The 18,656-nt window shown below is 35.1% G+C and overlaps 1 protein-coding gene across 3 annotated transcripts in view; it reads left to right on the top strand.

Annotated features, from left to right (window-relative positions):
• LOC133650102 (serine/threonine-protein kinase TAO1-like) overlaps positions 1-18,656 on the top strand; it is a 58,934-nt gene that overhangs the window by 14,042 nt on the left and 26,236 nt on the right. For all 3 annotated transcript variants that reach the window (XM_062046929.1, XM_062046931.1, XM_062046930.1), the window contains exons 2-9: positions 5,495-5,731; positions 5,801-5,872; positions 5,949-6,050; positions 11,741-11,786; positions 11,851-11,947; positions 12,013-12,126; positions 12,189-12,280; positions 12,347-12,440. In XM_062046929.1, the coding sequence (XP_061902913.1) occupies positions 5,600-5,731; positions 5,801-5,872; positions 5,949-6,050; positions 11,741-11,786; positions 11,851-11,947; positions 12,013-12,126; positions 12,189-12,280; positions 12,347-12,440 (749 nt within the window). In that variant the 5' untranslated portion in view covers positions 5,495-5,599. The remainder of the gene's footprint in view (positions 1-5,494; positions 5,732-5,800; positions 5,873-5,948; positions 6,051-11,740; positions 11,787-11,850; positions 11,948-12,012; positions 12,127-12,188; positions 12,281-12,346; positions 12,441-18,656) is intronic.

The raw sequence follows: 18,656 nt of genomic DNA, 5'->3' as shown, positions 1-18,656 counted from the left end.
TTGGTGCGATTAAAACGTTTAAAAAATAATAATAATAATAATGAATTAAAATCCAATGACCTATTAAAGGCTACATCAAATATTCATCTTTCAAGTATTTTTGGGAAAATGTAGCATATTTAGTGTATTTATATACATATAAAAACAAAGTCGTTAAAGCTGTCATTGCTCAAAAAATATTGTTTATTATAAAAATTATATAAATTATTTATTCTAAAAATACTATTTAAAAAACAAAGGTAAGAAAATCGATTAAAAACAGAAACAGGTGACATGTAAGGAGAAAAAGTTGCAATATTGACTTTGATAACAAATAATGAATTAAAATCAATGTTATGAATTGTTGACGTAGCTCACATCAAATATTCATCTTTCAAGTATTTTTAGAGGAAAATGTTGCATATTTAGTGTGTTTGCAATATAAAAAAAACAAATGTTTTTTTGGACAAAAAGGGCTTAAAACAAACAAACAAAAAAATTATAAAAACTTATAATCAACGGATAAAGTTTATCCAAATTGAAAGTTAAAAAAAAGAAGTTATTTTTAATACTTTTATGAGTAAGGCCCTTTTGCATCCCAAGTAATTTTGGTGCAATTAAAAATATATTTTTTTTAACTACCGGTAATAATGAATAAAAATCCAATGACCTATTAAAGGCTACATCAAATATTCATCTTTCAAGTATTTTTGGGAAAATGTTGCATATTTAGTGTATTTATATACATATAAAAACAAAGTTGTTAAAGCTGTCATTGCTCAAAAAATATTGTTTATTATAAAAATGATAAAAACAATTTTTTTTACGGCACATTCTAAAAATCCTATTCAAAAAACAAAGCTAAGAAAGTCGATTGAAAACAGAAACGGGTGAAATGTAAGGAGAAAAAGTTGCAATATTGACTTTGATAACACAAAAGTGCCATGAAGGATGTTTTTTCTTCTAAACTGTCATTGATCAAAAAATAATAATGAATCAAAATCAATGTTATGAATTGTTGACCTAGCTCACATCAAATATTCATCTTTCAAGTATTTTTAGGGAAAATGTTGCATATTTAGTGTGTTTGCAATATAAAAAAAATTAAGGGTTTTTTTGGACAAAAAGGGCTTAAAACAAACAAAAAATAATAAAAACTTATAATCAACAGATAAAGTTTATCCAAAGACTTAAGAGTTGAAATAAATTAAAAAAAAAGGTATTTTTAATACCTTTGAGTAAGGCCCTTTTGGTGTGATTAAAAAAAGAACAATAATGAATTAAAATCCAAGTTGTTATGATTTATTGACCTATTAAAGGCACCATCAAAAAATATGCATCTTTGAAGTTTTTTGGGGAAAATGTTGCATATTTAGTGTATTTAAAAACATATAAAAACAAAGTTGTTAAAGCTGTCATTGCTCAAAAAATATTGTTTATTATAAAAAATGATATAAATTATTTTTTTTACGGCGCTTTCTAAAAATGCTATTTTAAAAAACAAACCTAAGAAAGTCGATTAAAAACAGAAACGGATGAAATGTAAAGATAAATAGTTGCAATGTTGACTTTGATAACTGTTTGTTTTTTAAAGCTGTCATAAAAATTATGTATTGTTTTTTTATGGCACATTCTAAAAATGCTATTTAAAAAAAAAAAATTAATCTTTGAAATATTTTGGGGGAAAATGTTGCATATTTGGTGTGTTTGCAATATAAAAAGAAACATGTTTTTTGGACAAAAAGGGCTTAAAACAAACAAACAAACAAACAAAAATATAAAAACTTATAATCAACAGATAAAGTTGATCCAAAGTGAAAGTAAACATTTTTTCAAATTTTTAATACTTTTATGAGTAAGGCCCTTTCAGATCCCCAATAATTTTGGTGCGATTAAAACTTTTTTTTTTTTTTAAATAATAATAAGGAATTAAAATCCAATGACCTATTAAAGGCTCCATCAAATATTCATTTTAGAAGTATTTTGGGGAAAATGTTGCATATTTAGTGTATTTATATACATATAAAAACAAAGTTGTTAAAGCTGTCTTTGCTCAAAAAATATTGTTTATTATAAAAAAATGATATCAATTATTTTAAAAATTATTCTAAAAATACTATTTAAAAAAACAAAGCTAAGAAAGTCGATTAAAAACAGAAACGGGTGAAATGTAAGGAGAAAAAGTTGCAATATTGACTTAAAAAAATAATAATGAATCAAAATCGATGTTATGAATTGTTGACGTAGCTTACATCAAATATTCATCTTACAAATATTTTTTGGGGAAAATGTTGCATATTTATTGTGTTTGCAATATAAAAAAAATAAAGGGTTTTTTCGGACAAAAAGGGCTTAAAACAAACAAAATAGATATTTTGACATTGAATAGTTGAATGATTGTGAAACATAAACAACATGACTCCCGCCTGACTTGTTTTCACTCTTTTTCACAAACTTCAAATCACACGTTGAGCTACTTGACCAAATAGAAGAATATAATAAAATAGAATAGAATGGACTTTATTGTGATTATATTTGCATATAACGAGATTTAGGACTCCAATTTCAAGGTGCGGTAGTGGAAACAAAATATGGAATAGAAATAAATCACATAAGTAATAAAGTTAAAAAACAAGAATGGAAATAAACAGACGACTATCCAATAACAACAATACGAATTCCTGTACAATATACACAAAAACTGTACAATATACAGAACAAAACAAGAGTACTTGAGTAATAAAGTAATGACAATCAGTGTGGGACGTATTGCACAGTGGGGTATTGGTATTGTATAGGGGTGAATTCTTTATTAGGGGTGAATATGTGCTAGCTGACACTGTTAGCATGATGCTGAGTATCGATGCCGCTTCATCACACGCGGTCGCCTCGCTGCAGTCGACAGAAAATCAATGCTGTAACCATCAGGGCGACGCATGTAGCATGACGTGGACTGAACTGTCACTATTATGTTAGATCCACTATGGACTGGACTCTCACACTATTATGTTAGATCCACTATGGACTGGACTCTCACAATATTATGTTAGATCCACTATGGACTGGACTCTCACACTATTATGTTAGATCCACTATGGACTGGACTCTCACTATTATGTTAGATCCACTATGGACTGGACTCTCACAATATTATGTTAGATCCACTGGGGACTGGACTCTCACAGTATTATGTTAGATCCACTGTGGACTGGACTCTCACAATATTATGTTAGATCCACTATGGACTGGACTCTCACACTATTATGTTAGATCCACTATAAACTGGACTCTCACACTATTATGTTAGATCCACTATGGACTGGACTCTCACACTATTATGTTAGATCCACTATAAACTGGACTCTCACACTATTATGTTAGATCCACTATGGACTGTAATCTCACACTATTATGTTAGATCCACTATGGACTGGACTCTCACTATTATGTTAGATCCACTATGGACTGGACTCTCACACTATTATGTTAGATCCACTATGGACTGGACTCTCACACTATTATGTTAGATCCACTATGGACTGGACTCTCACTATTATGTTAGATCCACTATGGACTGGACTCTCACACTATCATGTTAGATCCACTATGGACTGGACTCTCACACTATTATGTTAGATCCACTATAGACCGGGCTCTCACACTATTATGTTAGATCCACTATGGACTGGACTCTCACAGTATTATGTTAGATCCACTATGGACTGGACTCTCACACTATTATGTTAGATCCACTATGGACTGGACTCTCACAATATTATGTTAGATCCACTATGGACTGGACTCTCACACTATTATGTTAGATCCACTATGGACTGGACTCTCACACTATTATGTTAGATCCACTATGGACTGGACTCTCACTATTATGTTAGATCCACTATGGACTGGACTCTCACACTATCATGTTATATCCACTATGGACTGGACTCTCACACTATTATGTTAGATCCACTATAGACCGGGCTCTCACACTATTATGTTAGATCCACTATGGACTGGACTCTCACAGTATTATGTTAGATCCACTATGGACTGGACTCTCACTATTATGTTAGATCCACTATGGACTGGACTCTCACACTATCATGTTATATCCACTATGGACTGGACTCTCACACTATTATGTTAGATCCACTATGGACTGGACTCTCACAGTATTATGTTAGATCCACTATGGACTGGACTCTCACACTATTATGTTAGATCCACTATGGACTGGACTCTCACTATTATGTTAGATCCACTATGGACTGGACTCTCACACTATTATGTTAGATCCACTATGGACTGGACTCTCACAATATTATGTTAGATCCACTATGGACTGGACTCTCACACTATTATGTTAGATCCACTATGGACTGGACTCTCACACTATTATGTTAGATCCACTATGGACTGGACTCTCACTATTATGTTAGATCCACTATGGACTGGACTCTCACACTATCATGTTATATCCACTATGGACTGGACTCTCACACTATTATGTTAGATCCACTATAGACCGGGCTCTCACACTATTATGTTAGATCCACTATGGACTGGACTCCCACAGTATTATGTTAGATCCACTATGGACTGGACTCTCACACTATTATGTTAGATCCACTATGGACTGGACTCTCACTATTATGTTAGATCCACTATGGACTGGACTCTCACACTATTATGTTAGATCCACTATGGACTGGACTCTCACACTATTATGTTAGATCCACTATGGACTGGACTCTCACAATATTATGTTAGATCCACTATGGACTGGACTCTCACAATATTATGTTAGATCCACTATGGACTGGACTCTCACACTATTATGTTAGATCCACTATGGACTGGACTCTCACTATTATGTTAGATCCACTATGGACTGGACTCTCACACTATTATGTTAGATCCACTATGGACTGGACTCTCACTATTATGTTAGATCCACTATAGACCGGACTCTCACACTATTATGTTAGATCCACTATGGACTGGACTCTCACACTATTATGTTAGATCCACTATGGACTGGACTCTCACACTATTATGTTAGATCCACTATGGACTGGACTCTCACACTATTATGTTAGATCCACTATGGACTGGACTCTCACACTATTATGTTAGATCCACTATGGACTGGACTCTCACTATTATGTTAGATCCACTATGGACTGGACTCTCACTATTATGTTAGATCCACTATGGACTGGACTCTCACTATTATGTTAGATCCACTATGGACTGGACTCTCACAGGGGTCCCCACATCTGTGGGTCCCCTCCAAGGTTTCTCATTGTCATCCCATTGGGTTGAGTTTTTCCTTGCCCTGATGTGGAATCTGAGCCGAGGATGTTGTTGTGGCTTGTGCAGCCCTTTGAGACACTGGTGATTTAGGGCTATATAAGTAAACATTGATTGACGTGACTGGGTAGATCTATCACGACATTACCCTTCCGTGCTTTTCATTTATTCACTTCCTGTCCCGTGTCCCCGCCCCCAGAGCCCGCCAACTCCCGCAGATGACTCTCCGGCTGCCCCGGCATAGCTCAGCACCCGCACCGTCCCGTCCCGTCTGCGCGGGCGACACGGCGCCCCTCTAAGCAGGATGCCGTCCTCCGTGCGGGCGGGGAGCCTGAGGGATCCGGAGGTGGCCGATCTTTTCTTCAAGGAGGACCCGGAGAAGCTCTTCTCCGACCTGCGGGAGATCGGCCATGGCAGCTTTGGCGCCGTCTACTTTGTACGTACCACTTTTTGGACGGCTCGCGCCCCGCCACCACTGAAGTCTCTCTTCTCGCCCCTCCTGCAGGCGCACGACGTGCGCACCAACGAGGTGGTGGCCATCAAGAAGATGTCGTACAACGGGAAGCAGTCCATCGAGGTCCGGTGACAATGTGGACCGCGCCTGAAAACTCTGCTGGGGTTCCAAGTGTGTGTTTGTGTTCTCTGCTCACCAGAAATGGCAGGACATCATCAAGGAGGTGAAGTTCCTGCAGAGTATCCGCCATCCCAACAGCATCGAGTACAAAGGGTGTTACCTGCGGGAGCACACGGCTTGGGTACGTCAACAACACTGCTAGCATCTTTAATGCATGTCGTTTCTAGCCTTTTTCCTCATTAGGAATGGGCGATATGTCATTAAAACCTCTAAAGCAGGGGTGTCCAAACTTTTTCCACTGAGGGCCGCACACGGAAAAATTAAAGCATGTGGGGGCCATTTTGATATTTTTCATTTTCAAACCATAACAAAATATATGGATTTTTTAAATTTATTTTACCTTTAGGGGTCCCGGGGACCATAAAGGGTCTCAGTCATTAAAATGTTAAAAATAAGTGAAATTATTATTTTTTTTAAAATTATTTACCACTTACAGTAATTCTCTATAATAACTTCAAGTTGATATAAATCAGGGGTCACCAACCTTTTTGAAACCAAGAGCTACTTCTTGGGTACGGATTAATGCGAAGGGCTACCAGTTTGATACACACTTAAATAAATTGCCAGGATTAGCCAATTTGCTCAATTTACCTTTAACTCTATTTTATTATTAATAATTAATGATATTTACACATAATTGAACGGTTTAAAAGAGGAGAAAACACGAAAAAAATGACAATTAAATTTTGAAACATAGTTTATCTTCAATTTCGACTCTTTAAAATTCAAAATTCAACCGAAAAAAAGAAGAGAAAAACTAGCTAATTCGAATCTTTTTGAAAAAATTAAAAAAATAATTTATGGAACATCATTAGTAATTTTTCCTGATTAAGATTAATTTTAGAATTTTGATGACATGTTTTAAATAGGTTAAAATCCAATCTACACTCTGTTAGAATATATAACAAATTAGACCAAGCTATATTTCTAACAAAGACAAATCATTATTTCTTCTAGATTTTACAGAACAAAAATTTTAAAAGAAATTCAAAAGACTTTGGAATAAGATTTAAATTTGATTCTAAAGATTTTCTAGATTTGCCAGAATATTTTTTTTGAATTTTAATCATAATAAGTTTGAAGAAATATTTTACAAATATTCTTCGTCGAAAAAAATAGAAGCTAAAATAAAGAATTAAATTAAAATGTATTTATTATTCTTTACAATAAAAAAAATAAATTTACTTGAACATTGATTTAAATTGTCAGGAAAGAAGAGGAAGGAATTTAAAAGGTAAAAAGGTATATGTCTTTAAAAATCCTAAAATCATTTTTAAGGTTGTATTTTTTCTCTAAAATTGTCTTTCTGAAAGTTATAAGAAGCAAAGTAAAAAAATTAATGAATTTATTTAAACAAGTGAAGACCAAGTCTTTAGAATATTTTCTTGGATTTTCAAATTCTATTTGAGTTTTGTCTCTCTAGGAATTAAATATGTCAGGCAAAGCGAGACCAGCTTGCTAGTAAATAAATACAATTTAAAAAATAGAGGCAGCTCACTGGTAAGTGCTGCTATTTGAGCTATTTTTAAAACAGGCCGGCGGGCTACTCATCTGGTCCTTACGGGCTACCTGGTGCCCGCGGGCACCGCGTTGGTGACCCCTGATATAAAGTAATAAAAAATTTAAAAAATAAGGTTTTATGGCTTTTCTGTCAAAAAAAACCTTTGTTTTTTTTATAGTAAAACTGAAATATGCAGTATTTAGTAATTAGAGCCCTAAAATATCAATAATGCAAAACACCATTGATTTTAATTCTTTAATATTTTTGCGTAATCACAGTGAAAAGATAAATAAAAAATCACTAAATATATTTGGGATCCAAAAGGTGCCCCACTCATAAAGTGATACATTTTTATTAGGTTTTTCTTTTACTTTCAACACTTAAGTTACGAGATCAACGTCAGATATATCCGTCCATTTTACGTTTGAACTATTATTTTGTTTGTTTTATGCGCTTTTGTCAAAGAAAACTTTGATGTTTTTATATGGCAACTACACAATATATGCAATATTTACCACATAAAACATTTTAAAGTTAAATATTTGAAGTAATTGGAGCCTTGAAAATAATTCATAATAACATGGATTTTTTGTAATTTTTTTTTTTTTGAGCAATGGCATAAAAAGAAAGACACAATTTAAAAAAAACAGCCTGTATGGCAGCTTTGTGTCAACGTTGCAACTTTTTCTCGTTAGATTTCACCTCATTCCACTTTTTTTAATGTTCTTTTTTATTTTTGCATTAGCATTTCCAGAATGTGTGGCGGGCCGGTAAACAATTAGCTGCGGTCCACAAATGGCCCCCGGGCCGCACTTTGGGCACCCCTGCTCTAAAGGCTTAGTGGCCACATGCGTGGACAGAGCCTTTTAGCTCTTATTTACAAAATTGTGTACACTACTGAATTGGGGTCTTATGGCCACTTATGTGGACACCTATACTGCCATCTGGTGGTGTCAGAAGAGTATAACATACAATGGAATTTGGGGGGAAAAAAGTGTAAAAATAAGAATTAGCATGTCACTAAACATGAAGTACACGTTTGTGTACTTATGGACTAAGTACGTCATATCAAAAGATGATTCTTAGTTTTTATTCTAATTAGGGTTCAATAAGCCCAAATAGCAAAGAGAAATAAAAAAGCAGTGAAGTTGTCACGTTGTGTAAATGGTAAATAAAAAGAATACAACAAATCCTTTTCAACTTATATTCAATTGAATAGACTGCAAAGACAAGATACTTAAAGTTCGAACTGGAAAACGTTATTTTTTGCAAATATTAGCTCATTTGGAATTTGATGCCTGCGACATGTTTCAAAAAAGCTGGCACAAGTGGCAAAGAAGACAGAGACAGTTGAGGAATGCTCATCAAAGACTTATTTGGAACATCCCACAGGTGAACAGGCTAATTGGGAACAGGTGGGCGCCATGATTGGGTATCAAAGCAGCTTCCATGAAATGCTCAGTCGTTCACAAACTAGGACGGGGCGAGGGTCACCACTTTGTCAACAAATGCCTGAGCAAATTGTTTAAGAACAACATTTCTCAACCAGCTATTGCAAGGAATTTAGGGATTTCACCATCTACGCTCCGTAATATCATCAAAAGGTTCAGAGAATCTAGAGAAATCACTGCACGTAAGCCATGATATTACAGACCTTGGATCCCTCAGGCGGTACTGCATCAAAAAGCCACATCAGTGTGTAAAGGATATCACCACATGGGCTCAGGAACACTTCAGAAACGCACTGTCAGTAACTACAGTTGGTCGCTACATCTGTAAGTGCAACAAACTCTACTATGCAAAGCCAAAGCCATTTATCAACAACACCCAGAGACGTCGCCGGCTTCGCTGGGCCCGAGCTCCTCCAAGATGGACTGGTGCATAGTGGAAAAGTGTTCTGTGGTCTGACGAGTCCACATTTCAAATTGCTTTTGGAAACTGTGGACGTTGTGTCCTCCGGAACAAAGAGGAAAATAACCATCCGGATTGTTCTAGGGTGAAAGTGTAAAAGGCAGCATGTGTGGTATGGGGGTGTATTAGTGCCCAAGACATGGGTAACTTACACATCTGTGAAGGCACCATTAATGCTGAAAGGTACATACATCTTCTGGAGCAACATATGTTGCCATCCGAGCAACGTTATCACGGACGCCCCTGCTTATTTCAGCAAGACAATGCCAAGCCACGTGTTACAACAGCGTGGCTTTATAGTAAAAGAGTGCGGGTACTAGACTGGCCTGCCTGTAGTCCAGACATTGAAAATAATGAAGGCTAAAATATGAGAAGGGAGACTGTTGAACAACTTAAGCTGTACATCTAGCAAGAATGGGAAAGAATTCCACTTCAAAAATGTGTTTCCTCAGTTCCCAAACCTTTACTGAGTGTTGTTAAAAGGAAAGGCCATGTAACACACTGGTAAAAATGCCTTTTTTGCAATGTGTTGCAGCCATTAAATTCTAAGTTCATGATTAATTGCAAAAAAGAACAAAGTTTCTCAGTGTGAACATGAAATATCTTGTCTTTGCAGTCTATTCAATTGAATATAAGTTGAAAAGGATTTGCAAATCTTTTTTTGGTGGTCAAGTTTTCGGTACATCACTTGTCAATAGTGTGCAAATAATAAGCTGTATATATCAATTCATACTGTAACGACCAGCTAATGTTAATGTTTAATGTCCGTGTGGTTTGGATTTGATGTCAGATTTTCCCATGGTAGCAAACGCACCGTCCGTGCCTGAAATGTGATAGGCGGAGAATGAGGAAGTGTTGTTGTGTGTCCGGGGAAACGCGGACTCGTGAGACGAAAGTGTGTGCACGGGAGGTGAAACCTGTTGGAATTGTTCTTTGTTATCATGAGATTGGTAATAAAAGTTAAAAATAGCATCAGACTTTGTTGTTTCTTCTAGGGCAGGGATGTCAAACATGCGAAGATGAGTTTGCTCAGTGTAAAATTGAGCTGTATTTTTAAATGAAGGAAGCTGCTTTTCTACATGTGCCCACCGGACGTCGCAATAGCCATTCTGTGAGGCAAGCAAATAGTTTGAATGTGTGTGTATATATATGTATATGTTTGAGTTTGACACCCCTGTTCTAGGGGCTAAACTATATTATATTACCTTTTCATTTGTTTTCAAGTAAAAAAAAATCTAAAATTATATTCAAGGTGTGGCGGTAATAAAACATGGTTTATTTGCTGCAATGCGAGGATTAGTGTGTGTGTGTGTGTGTGTGTATATATGTACTGTGTATATATATATATATGGTTATCTGTAGGGATGTCCGATAATGGCTTTTTGCCGATATCCGATATTGTCCAACTCTTTAATTACCGATACAGATATCAACCGATACCGATATATGCAGTCGGGGAATTAACACATTATTATGCCTAATTTGGACAACCATGTATGGTGAAGATAAGGTACTTTTTAAAAAAAATAATAAAATAAGATAACTAAATGAAAAACATTTTCTTGAATAAAAAAGAAAGTACAACAATATAAAAACAGTTACATAGAAACTAGTAATGAATGAAAATGAGTAAAATTAACTGTTAAAGGTTAGTACTATTAGTGGACCAGCAGCACGCACAATCATGTGTGCTTACGGACTGTATCCCTTGCAGACTGTATTGATATATAATGTAGGAACCAGAATATTGATAACAGAAAGAAATGGGGGGAGGGAGGTTTTTTGGGTTGGTGCACTAATTGTAAGTGTATCCTGTGTTTTTTATGTTGATTTAATAAAAATAAAAAAACCAACAAAAAAAAAAACCGATACAGATAATAAAAAAAACGATACCGATAATTTTTGCAAGTTCTCCCACTTAGAAGTGAGGGAGAGGTGTGAAATGTTCATCATAGATGTATTTCCACTGTTAGAGATATCATTTAAAAAGAAAAATCCGGAAATCACATTGTATGATTTTTTGAAATGGTTTATTTGTATGTCACTGGGGTTCATAAGTATTTGCACACATGAGAACGTCAGTGTTAATATGCTAAACCATATCATAGTACTTTTAATTTGTGTTCAAGTAAAGAAAATCAAAGTTATATTGAAGGTGTGGCGGTAAAAAAAAATGCGTTCAATTACATTAAAGGGAAACCTTAATGTAATGTTCCTTGCCCTCCAGTGCTAATGGTACTTGTGATAAAACACGTTTGTTGCGTTCGCTGTAAAAAGAACATATAACTTAAACGTTTTAGCCGCGATGGTTTCTTTCCAGTCCTATAGGTGGCGGTATTGCAATAAATTTAAAAAAAATCCCCCCACTCGTTCCTCAAGCCTGTGTGTTTGATTGACAGCTGGTGATGGAGTACTGCTTGGGCTCCGCCTCCGACCTGCTGGAAGGTGAGCATGAGTGGTAATGTGTGTGTGTTGCCCTCTTCAACCAACGTGCGTGTGTGTCCTCCAGTCCATAAGAAACCTCTGCAGGAAGTGGAGATCGCCGCTATTACCCACGGTGCACTGCAGGGCCTGGCCTACCTGCACTCACACAACATGATCCACAGGTCCCTCCCTCGCACGTCTCCCCCTTCCCACCACCGTCACGTGACCTCGCCATGTCGCTCCGCAGGGACGTGAAGGCGGGGAACATCCTGCTGACGGAGCCCGGGCAGGTCAAGCTGGCAGACTTTGGCTCCGCCTCCATCGCCTCGCCCGCCAACTCCTTCGTGGGGACGCCGTACTGGTGAGTGGAAGTCTGAGGTGTGGGCGCGTGTTGTCGGCGGGAGTAACGCCTGCGCTGCTCAGGATGGCGCCCGAGGTGATCCTGGCCATGGACGAGGGCCAGTATGACGGGAAGGTGGACGTCTGGTCCTTGGGCATCACCTGTATCGAGCTAGGTAACCTCTTCCTCTTTTTATTCCACCTGTTCATCTTGGCCATCACCTCTTCTACTGTCCCTGCAGCCGAGAGGAAGCCTCCTTTATTCAACATGAACGCCATGAGTGCCTTATACCACATAGCGCAGAATGAGAGCCCCACACTGCAGTCCAGTGAATGGTGAGCACACACACACACACACACACACACACACACACACACACACACACACACACACACACACACACACACACACACACACACACACACACACACACGGTCTTGTATTTGTTACCTTCTTGAGACCTGAGAAAAATGCCTCCCTCTTTAGGACAACACTTTCTAGATATATATAGAATTGTATTTACAACATTAATAATATATACATACTATGCAAATATAAAAAAGCTTGTTGTGAAAAATGAGTTAGAATTTCACAAGAAAAAGGTCACAATTTCATTAAGAAAAACTTAGAATTTTGGCAGTGTTACAATAAAAGTCGTCATTTTACTCAACGCAAGTCAAAATGTCACAAGAAAAACTGAACATTTGTGCAATATTATGATAAAAGTTGGAATTTTACTCAATAACAGTCGCAATTTGACAAGAAAAGCTTAACATTTGGGCAATGTTATGAAAAGTGTCGTAATTTTACTCGACAAAAGTCACAATTTGATAAGAAAACTGTAAAATGTTGGCAATATTATAATAATTATCGGAATTTTTCCGGCAGAATTAGGACAGAAGTCATAATTTTACTCCAAAAATGTCCCTATTTTACAACAACAAAAAAATTGGCAATATTGTGATAAAAGTCATAATTATACATGATAAATGTCACCATTTTGCATTAAAAAGTAATCATTTTACAAAAAAAGTAAATCATTTTACGAGAAAATATTGCAATATTACAGAAACAGAAAGAATATGAGAAATTGTTGCCAATTTTATAAGAAAAAAGTCGACACATTCATTATTTACTTCAAGTTATTACAGTATGTCTCTCTTTTTTTAATTAATTTTGGCCAAAGGGGGCGCATTTCCATTTCTTACAAACACTTGTTATTTCATATGTTGACCAGAAAGGGAGCACTTATAAAACCGACACACAGTCAATTTTAAAAATCCCTCCTTTTCGGGGATAAATAGGGAAGTCCTTTAGCTTCCGTCTTGTTTTTATCATACATTGCTGCCTTTGCACTTTGTCAATGTTTACTTTTGTATGCACATTAAATCAACAAAAACAATCCTGACTTTGGAGCAATGTTCACAGACTCTAGTATTTCTCTGTTAGATGCAATGTTATTGGGACCATGATTTATGTCATCACTTGTTCACACTTCCTCATATGGAAGATACTTTTCCTTGTTGGTGTCTCAAGAAGGGCAGAAATACAAGAACACACACACACCCACACACACACACACATTCTTGTATTTGTTACCTTCTTGAGACCTGAGAAAAATGCCTCCCTCTTTAGGACCAGCCTTTCTAGATGTATAAAGAAGTGTATTTACAACATTAATAATATATACATACTATGCTAATATAAAAAAAAAGCTTGTTGTGAAAAATAAGTTAGAATTTCACAAGAAAAAGGTCACAATTTCATTAAGAAAAACTTAGAATTTTGGCAGTATTACAATAAAAGTCGTCATTTTACTCAACGCAAGTCAAAATGTTACAAGAAAAACTGAACATTTGTGCAATATTATGATAAAAGTTGGAATTTTACTCAATAACAGTCGCAATTTGACAAGAAAAGCTTAACATTTGGGCAATGTTATGAAAAGTGTCGTAATTTTACTCGACAAAAGTCACAATTTGATAAGAAAACTGTAAAATGTTGGCAATATTATAATAATTATCGGAATTTTACCGGCAGAATTAGGACAAAAGTCATAATTTTACTCCAAAAATGTCACTATTTTACAACAACAAAAAAATTGGCAATATTGTGATAAAAGTCATAATTATACATGACAAATGTCACCATTTTGCATTAAAAAGTAATAATTTTACAAAAAAAGTAAATCATTTTACGAGAAAATATTGCAATATTACAGAAACAGAAAGAATATGAGAAATTGTTGCCAATTTTATAAGAAAAAAGTCGACACATTCATTATTTACTTCAAGTTATTACAGTATGTCTCTCTCTTTTTTTAATTAATTTTGGCCAAAGGGGGCACATTTCCATTTCTTACAAACACTTATTTCATATGTTGACCAGAGGGGGAGCACTTATAAAACCGACACACAGTCAATTTTAAAAATCCCTCCTTTTCGGGGATGAATAGGGAAGTCCTTTAGCTTCCGTCTTGTTTTTATCATACATTGCTGCCTTTGCACTTTGTCAATGTTTACTTTTGTATGCACATTAAATAAACAAAAACAATCCTGACTTTGGAGCAATGTTCACAGACTCTAGTATTTCTCTGTTAGATGCAATGTTATTGGGACCATGATTTATGTCATCACTTGTTCACACCTCCTCATATGGAAGATACTTTTCCTTCTTGGTGTCTCAAGAAGGGCAGAAATACAAGAACACACTCACACACACACATACACACATTCTTGTATTTGTTACCTTCTTGAGACCTGAGAAAAATGCCTCCGTCTTTAGGACCAGCCTTTCTAGATATATAAAGAAGTGTATTTACAACATTAATAATATATACATACTATGCAAATATAAAAAAAAGCTTGTTGTGAAAAATAACTTGGAATTTCACAAGAAAAAGGTCACAATTTCATTAGGAAAACTTTGAATTTTGGCAGTGTTACAATAAAAGTCGTCATTTTACTCAACGCAAGTCAAAATGTTACAAGAAAAACTGAACATTTGTGCAATATTATGATAAAAGTTGGAATTTTACTCAATAACAGTCGCAATTTGACAAGAAAAGCTTAACATTTGGGCAATGTTATGAAAAGTGTCGTAATTTTACTCGACAAAAGTCACAATTTGATAAGAAAACTGTAAAATGTTGGCAATATTATAATAATTATCGGAATTTTTCCGGCAGAATTAGGACAGAAGTCATAATTTTACTCCAAAAATGTCACTATTTTACAACAAAAAAAAAATTGGCAATATTGTGATAAAAGTCATAATTTTACATGACAAATGTCACCATTTTGCATTAAAAAGTAATCATTTTACAAAAAAAGTAATCATTTTACGAGAAAATATTGCAATATTACAGAAACAGAAAGAATATGAGAAATTGTTGTCAATTTTATAAGAAAAAAGTCGACACATTCATTATTTACTTCGTTATTACAGTATGTCTCTATATACATATTTATTTTATTTTTTTAATTAATTTTGGACAAATGGGGCGCATTTCCATTTCTTACAAACACTTGTTATTTCATATGTTGACCAGAAAGGGAGCACTTATAAAACCGACACACAGTCAATTTGAAAAATCCCTCCTTTTCGGGGATGAATAGGGAAGTCCTTTAGCTTCCGTCTTGTTTTTATCATACATTGCTGCCTTTGCACTTTGTCAATGTTTACTTTTGTATGCACATTAAATAAACAAAAACAATCCTGACTTTGGAGCAATGTTCACAGACTCTAGTATTTCTCTGTTAGATGCAATGTTATTGGGACCATGATTTATGTCATCACTTGTTCACACTTCCTCATATGGAAGATACTTTTCCTTGTTGGTGTCTCAAGAAGGGCAGAAATACAAGAACACACACACACACACACATTCTTGTATTTGTTACCTTCTTGAGACCTGAGAAAAATGCCTCCGTCTTTAGGACCAGCCTTTCTAGATATATAAAGAAGTGTATTTACAACATTAATAATATATACATACTATGCAAATATAAAAAAGCTTGTTTTGAAAAATGAGTTGGAATTTCACAAGAAAAAGGTCACAATTTCACAAGAAAAACTTAGAATATTGGCAGTATTACAATAAAAGTCGTCATTTTTCTCAACGCAAGTCAAAATGTTACAAGAAAAACTGAACATTTGTGCAATATTATGAAAAGAGTCGTAATTTTACTCGACAATAGTCACAATTTGATAAGAAAACTGTAAAATGTTGGCAATATTATAATAATTATCGGAATTTTACCGGCAGAATTAGTTAAAGTTAAGTTAAAGTTAAAGTACCAATGATTGTCACACACACACTAGGTGTGGTGAAATTCGTCCTCTGCATTTGACCCATCCCCTTGTTCACCCCCTGGGAGGTGAGGGGAGCAGTGGGCAGCAGCGGTGCCGCGCCCGGGAATCATTTTGGTGATTTAACCCCCAATTCCAACCCTTGATGCTGAGTGCCAAGCAGGGAGGTAATGGGTCCCATTTTTTTATAGTCTTTGGTATGACTCGGCCGGGGTTTGAACTCACAACCTACCGATCTCAGGGCGGACACTCTAACCACTAGGACAGAAGTCATAATTTTACTCCAAAAATGTCACTATTTTACAACTACAACCAAATTGGCAATATTGTGATAAAAGTCAGAATTTTACATGACAAATGTCACCATTTTGCATTAAAAAGTAATCATTTTACAAAAAAAGTAAATCATTTTACGAGAAAATATTGCAATATTACAGAAACAGAAAGAATATGAGAAATTGTTGCCAATTTTATAAGAAAAAAGTCGACACATTCATTATTTACTTCAAGTTATTACAGTATGTCTCTCTCTTTTTTTAATTAATTTTGGCCAAAGGGGGCACATTTCCATTTCTTACAAACACTTGTTATTTCATATGTTGACCAGAAAGGGAGCACTTATAAAACCGACTCACAGTCAATTTTAAAAATCCCTCCTTTTCGGGGATGAATAGGGAAGTCCTTTAGCTTCCGTCTTGTTTTTATCATACATTGCTGCCTTTGCACTTTGTCAATGTTTACTTTTGTATGCACATTAAATAAACAAAAACAATCCTGACTTTGGAGCAATGTTCACAGACTCTAGTATTTCTCTGTTAGATGCAATGTTATTGGGACCATGATTTATGTCATCACTTGTTCACACTTCCTCATATGGAAGATACTTTTCCTTGTTGGTGTCTCAAGAAGGGCAGAAATACAAGAACACACACACACACACATATTCTTGTATTTGTTACCTTCTTGAGACCTGAGAAAAATGCCTCCGTCTTTAGGACCAGCCTTTCTAGATATATAAAGAAGTGTATTTACAACATTAATAATATATACATACTATGCAAATATAAAAAAAAGCTTGTTGTGAAAAATAAGTTGGAATTTCACAAGAAAAAGGTCACAATTTCATTGAGAAAAACTTAGAATTTTGGCAGTGTTACAATAAAAGTCGTCATTTTACTCAACGCAAGTCAAAATGTTACAAGAAAAACTGAACATTTGTGCAATATTATGATAAAAGTTGGAATTTTACTCAATAACAGTCGCAATTTGACAAGAAAAGCTTAACATTTGGGCAATGTTATGAAAAGTGTTGTAATTTTACTCGACAAAAGTCACAATTTGATAAGAAAACTGTAAAATGTTGGCAATATTATAATAATTATCGGAATTTTTCCGGCAGAATTAGGACAGAAGTCATAATTTTACTCCAAAAATGTCACTATTTTACAACAACAAAAAAATTGGCAATATTGTGATAAAAGTCATAATTATACATGACAAATGTCACCATTTTGCATTAAAAAGTAATCATTTTACAAAAAAAGTAAATAATTTTACGAGAAAATATTGCAATATTACAGAAACAGAAAGAATATGAGAAATTGTTGCCAATTTTATAAGAAAAAAGTCGACACATTCATTATTTACTTCAAGTTATTACAGTATGTCTCTCTCTTTTTTCAATTAATTTTGGCCAAAGGGGGCACATTTCCATTTCTTACAAACACTTGTTATTTCATATGTTGACCAGAAAGGGAGCACTTATAAAACCGACACAGTCAATTTTAAAAATCCCTCCTTTTCGGGGATGAATAGGGAAGTCCTTTAGCTGCCGTCTTGTTTTTATCATACATTGCTGCCTTTGCACTTTGTCAATGTTTACTTCTGTATGCACATTAAATCAACAAAAACAGTCCTGACATTGGAGCAATGTTCACAGACTCTAGTATTTCTCTGTTAGATGCAATGTTATTGGGACCATGATTTATGTCATCACTTGTTCACACCTCCTCATATGGAAAATACTTTTCCTTCTTGGTGTCTCAAGAAGGCCAGAAATACAAGAACACACTCACACACACACATACACACATTCTTGTATTTGTTACCTTCTTGAGACCTGAGAAAAATGCCTCCCTCTTTAGGACCAGCCTTTCTGGATGTATAAAGAAGTGTATTTACAACATTAATAACATATACATACTATGCAAATATTAAAAAAAGCTTGTTGTGAAAAATGA

Source organism: Entelurus aequoreus, linkage group LG05, assembly GCF_033978785.1.
Source record: "Entelurus aequoreus isolate RoL-2023_Sb linkage group LG05, RoL_Eaeq_v1.1, whole genome shotgun sequence".
NCBI classification, from domain to species: domain Eukaryota; kingdom Metazoa; phylum Chordata; class Actinopteri; order Syngnathiformes; family Syngnathidae; genus Entelurus; species Entelurus aequoreus.
The sequence above is the reverse complement of the archived record's forward strand: the minus strand, read 5'-3'. Positions and strand labels throughout refer to the sequence as shown.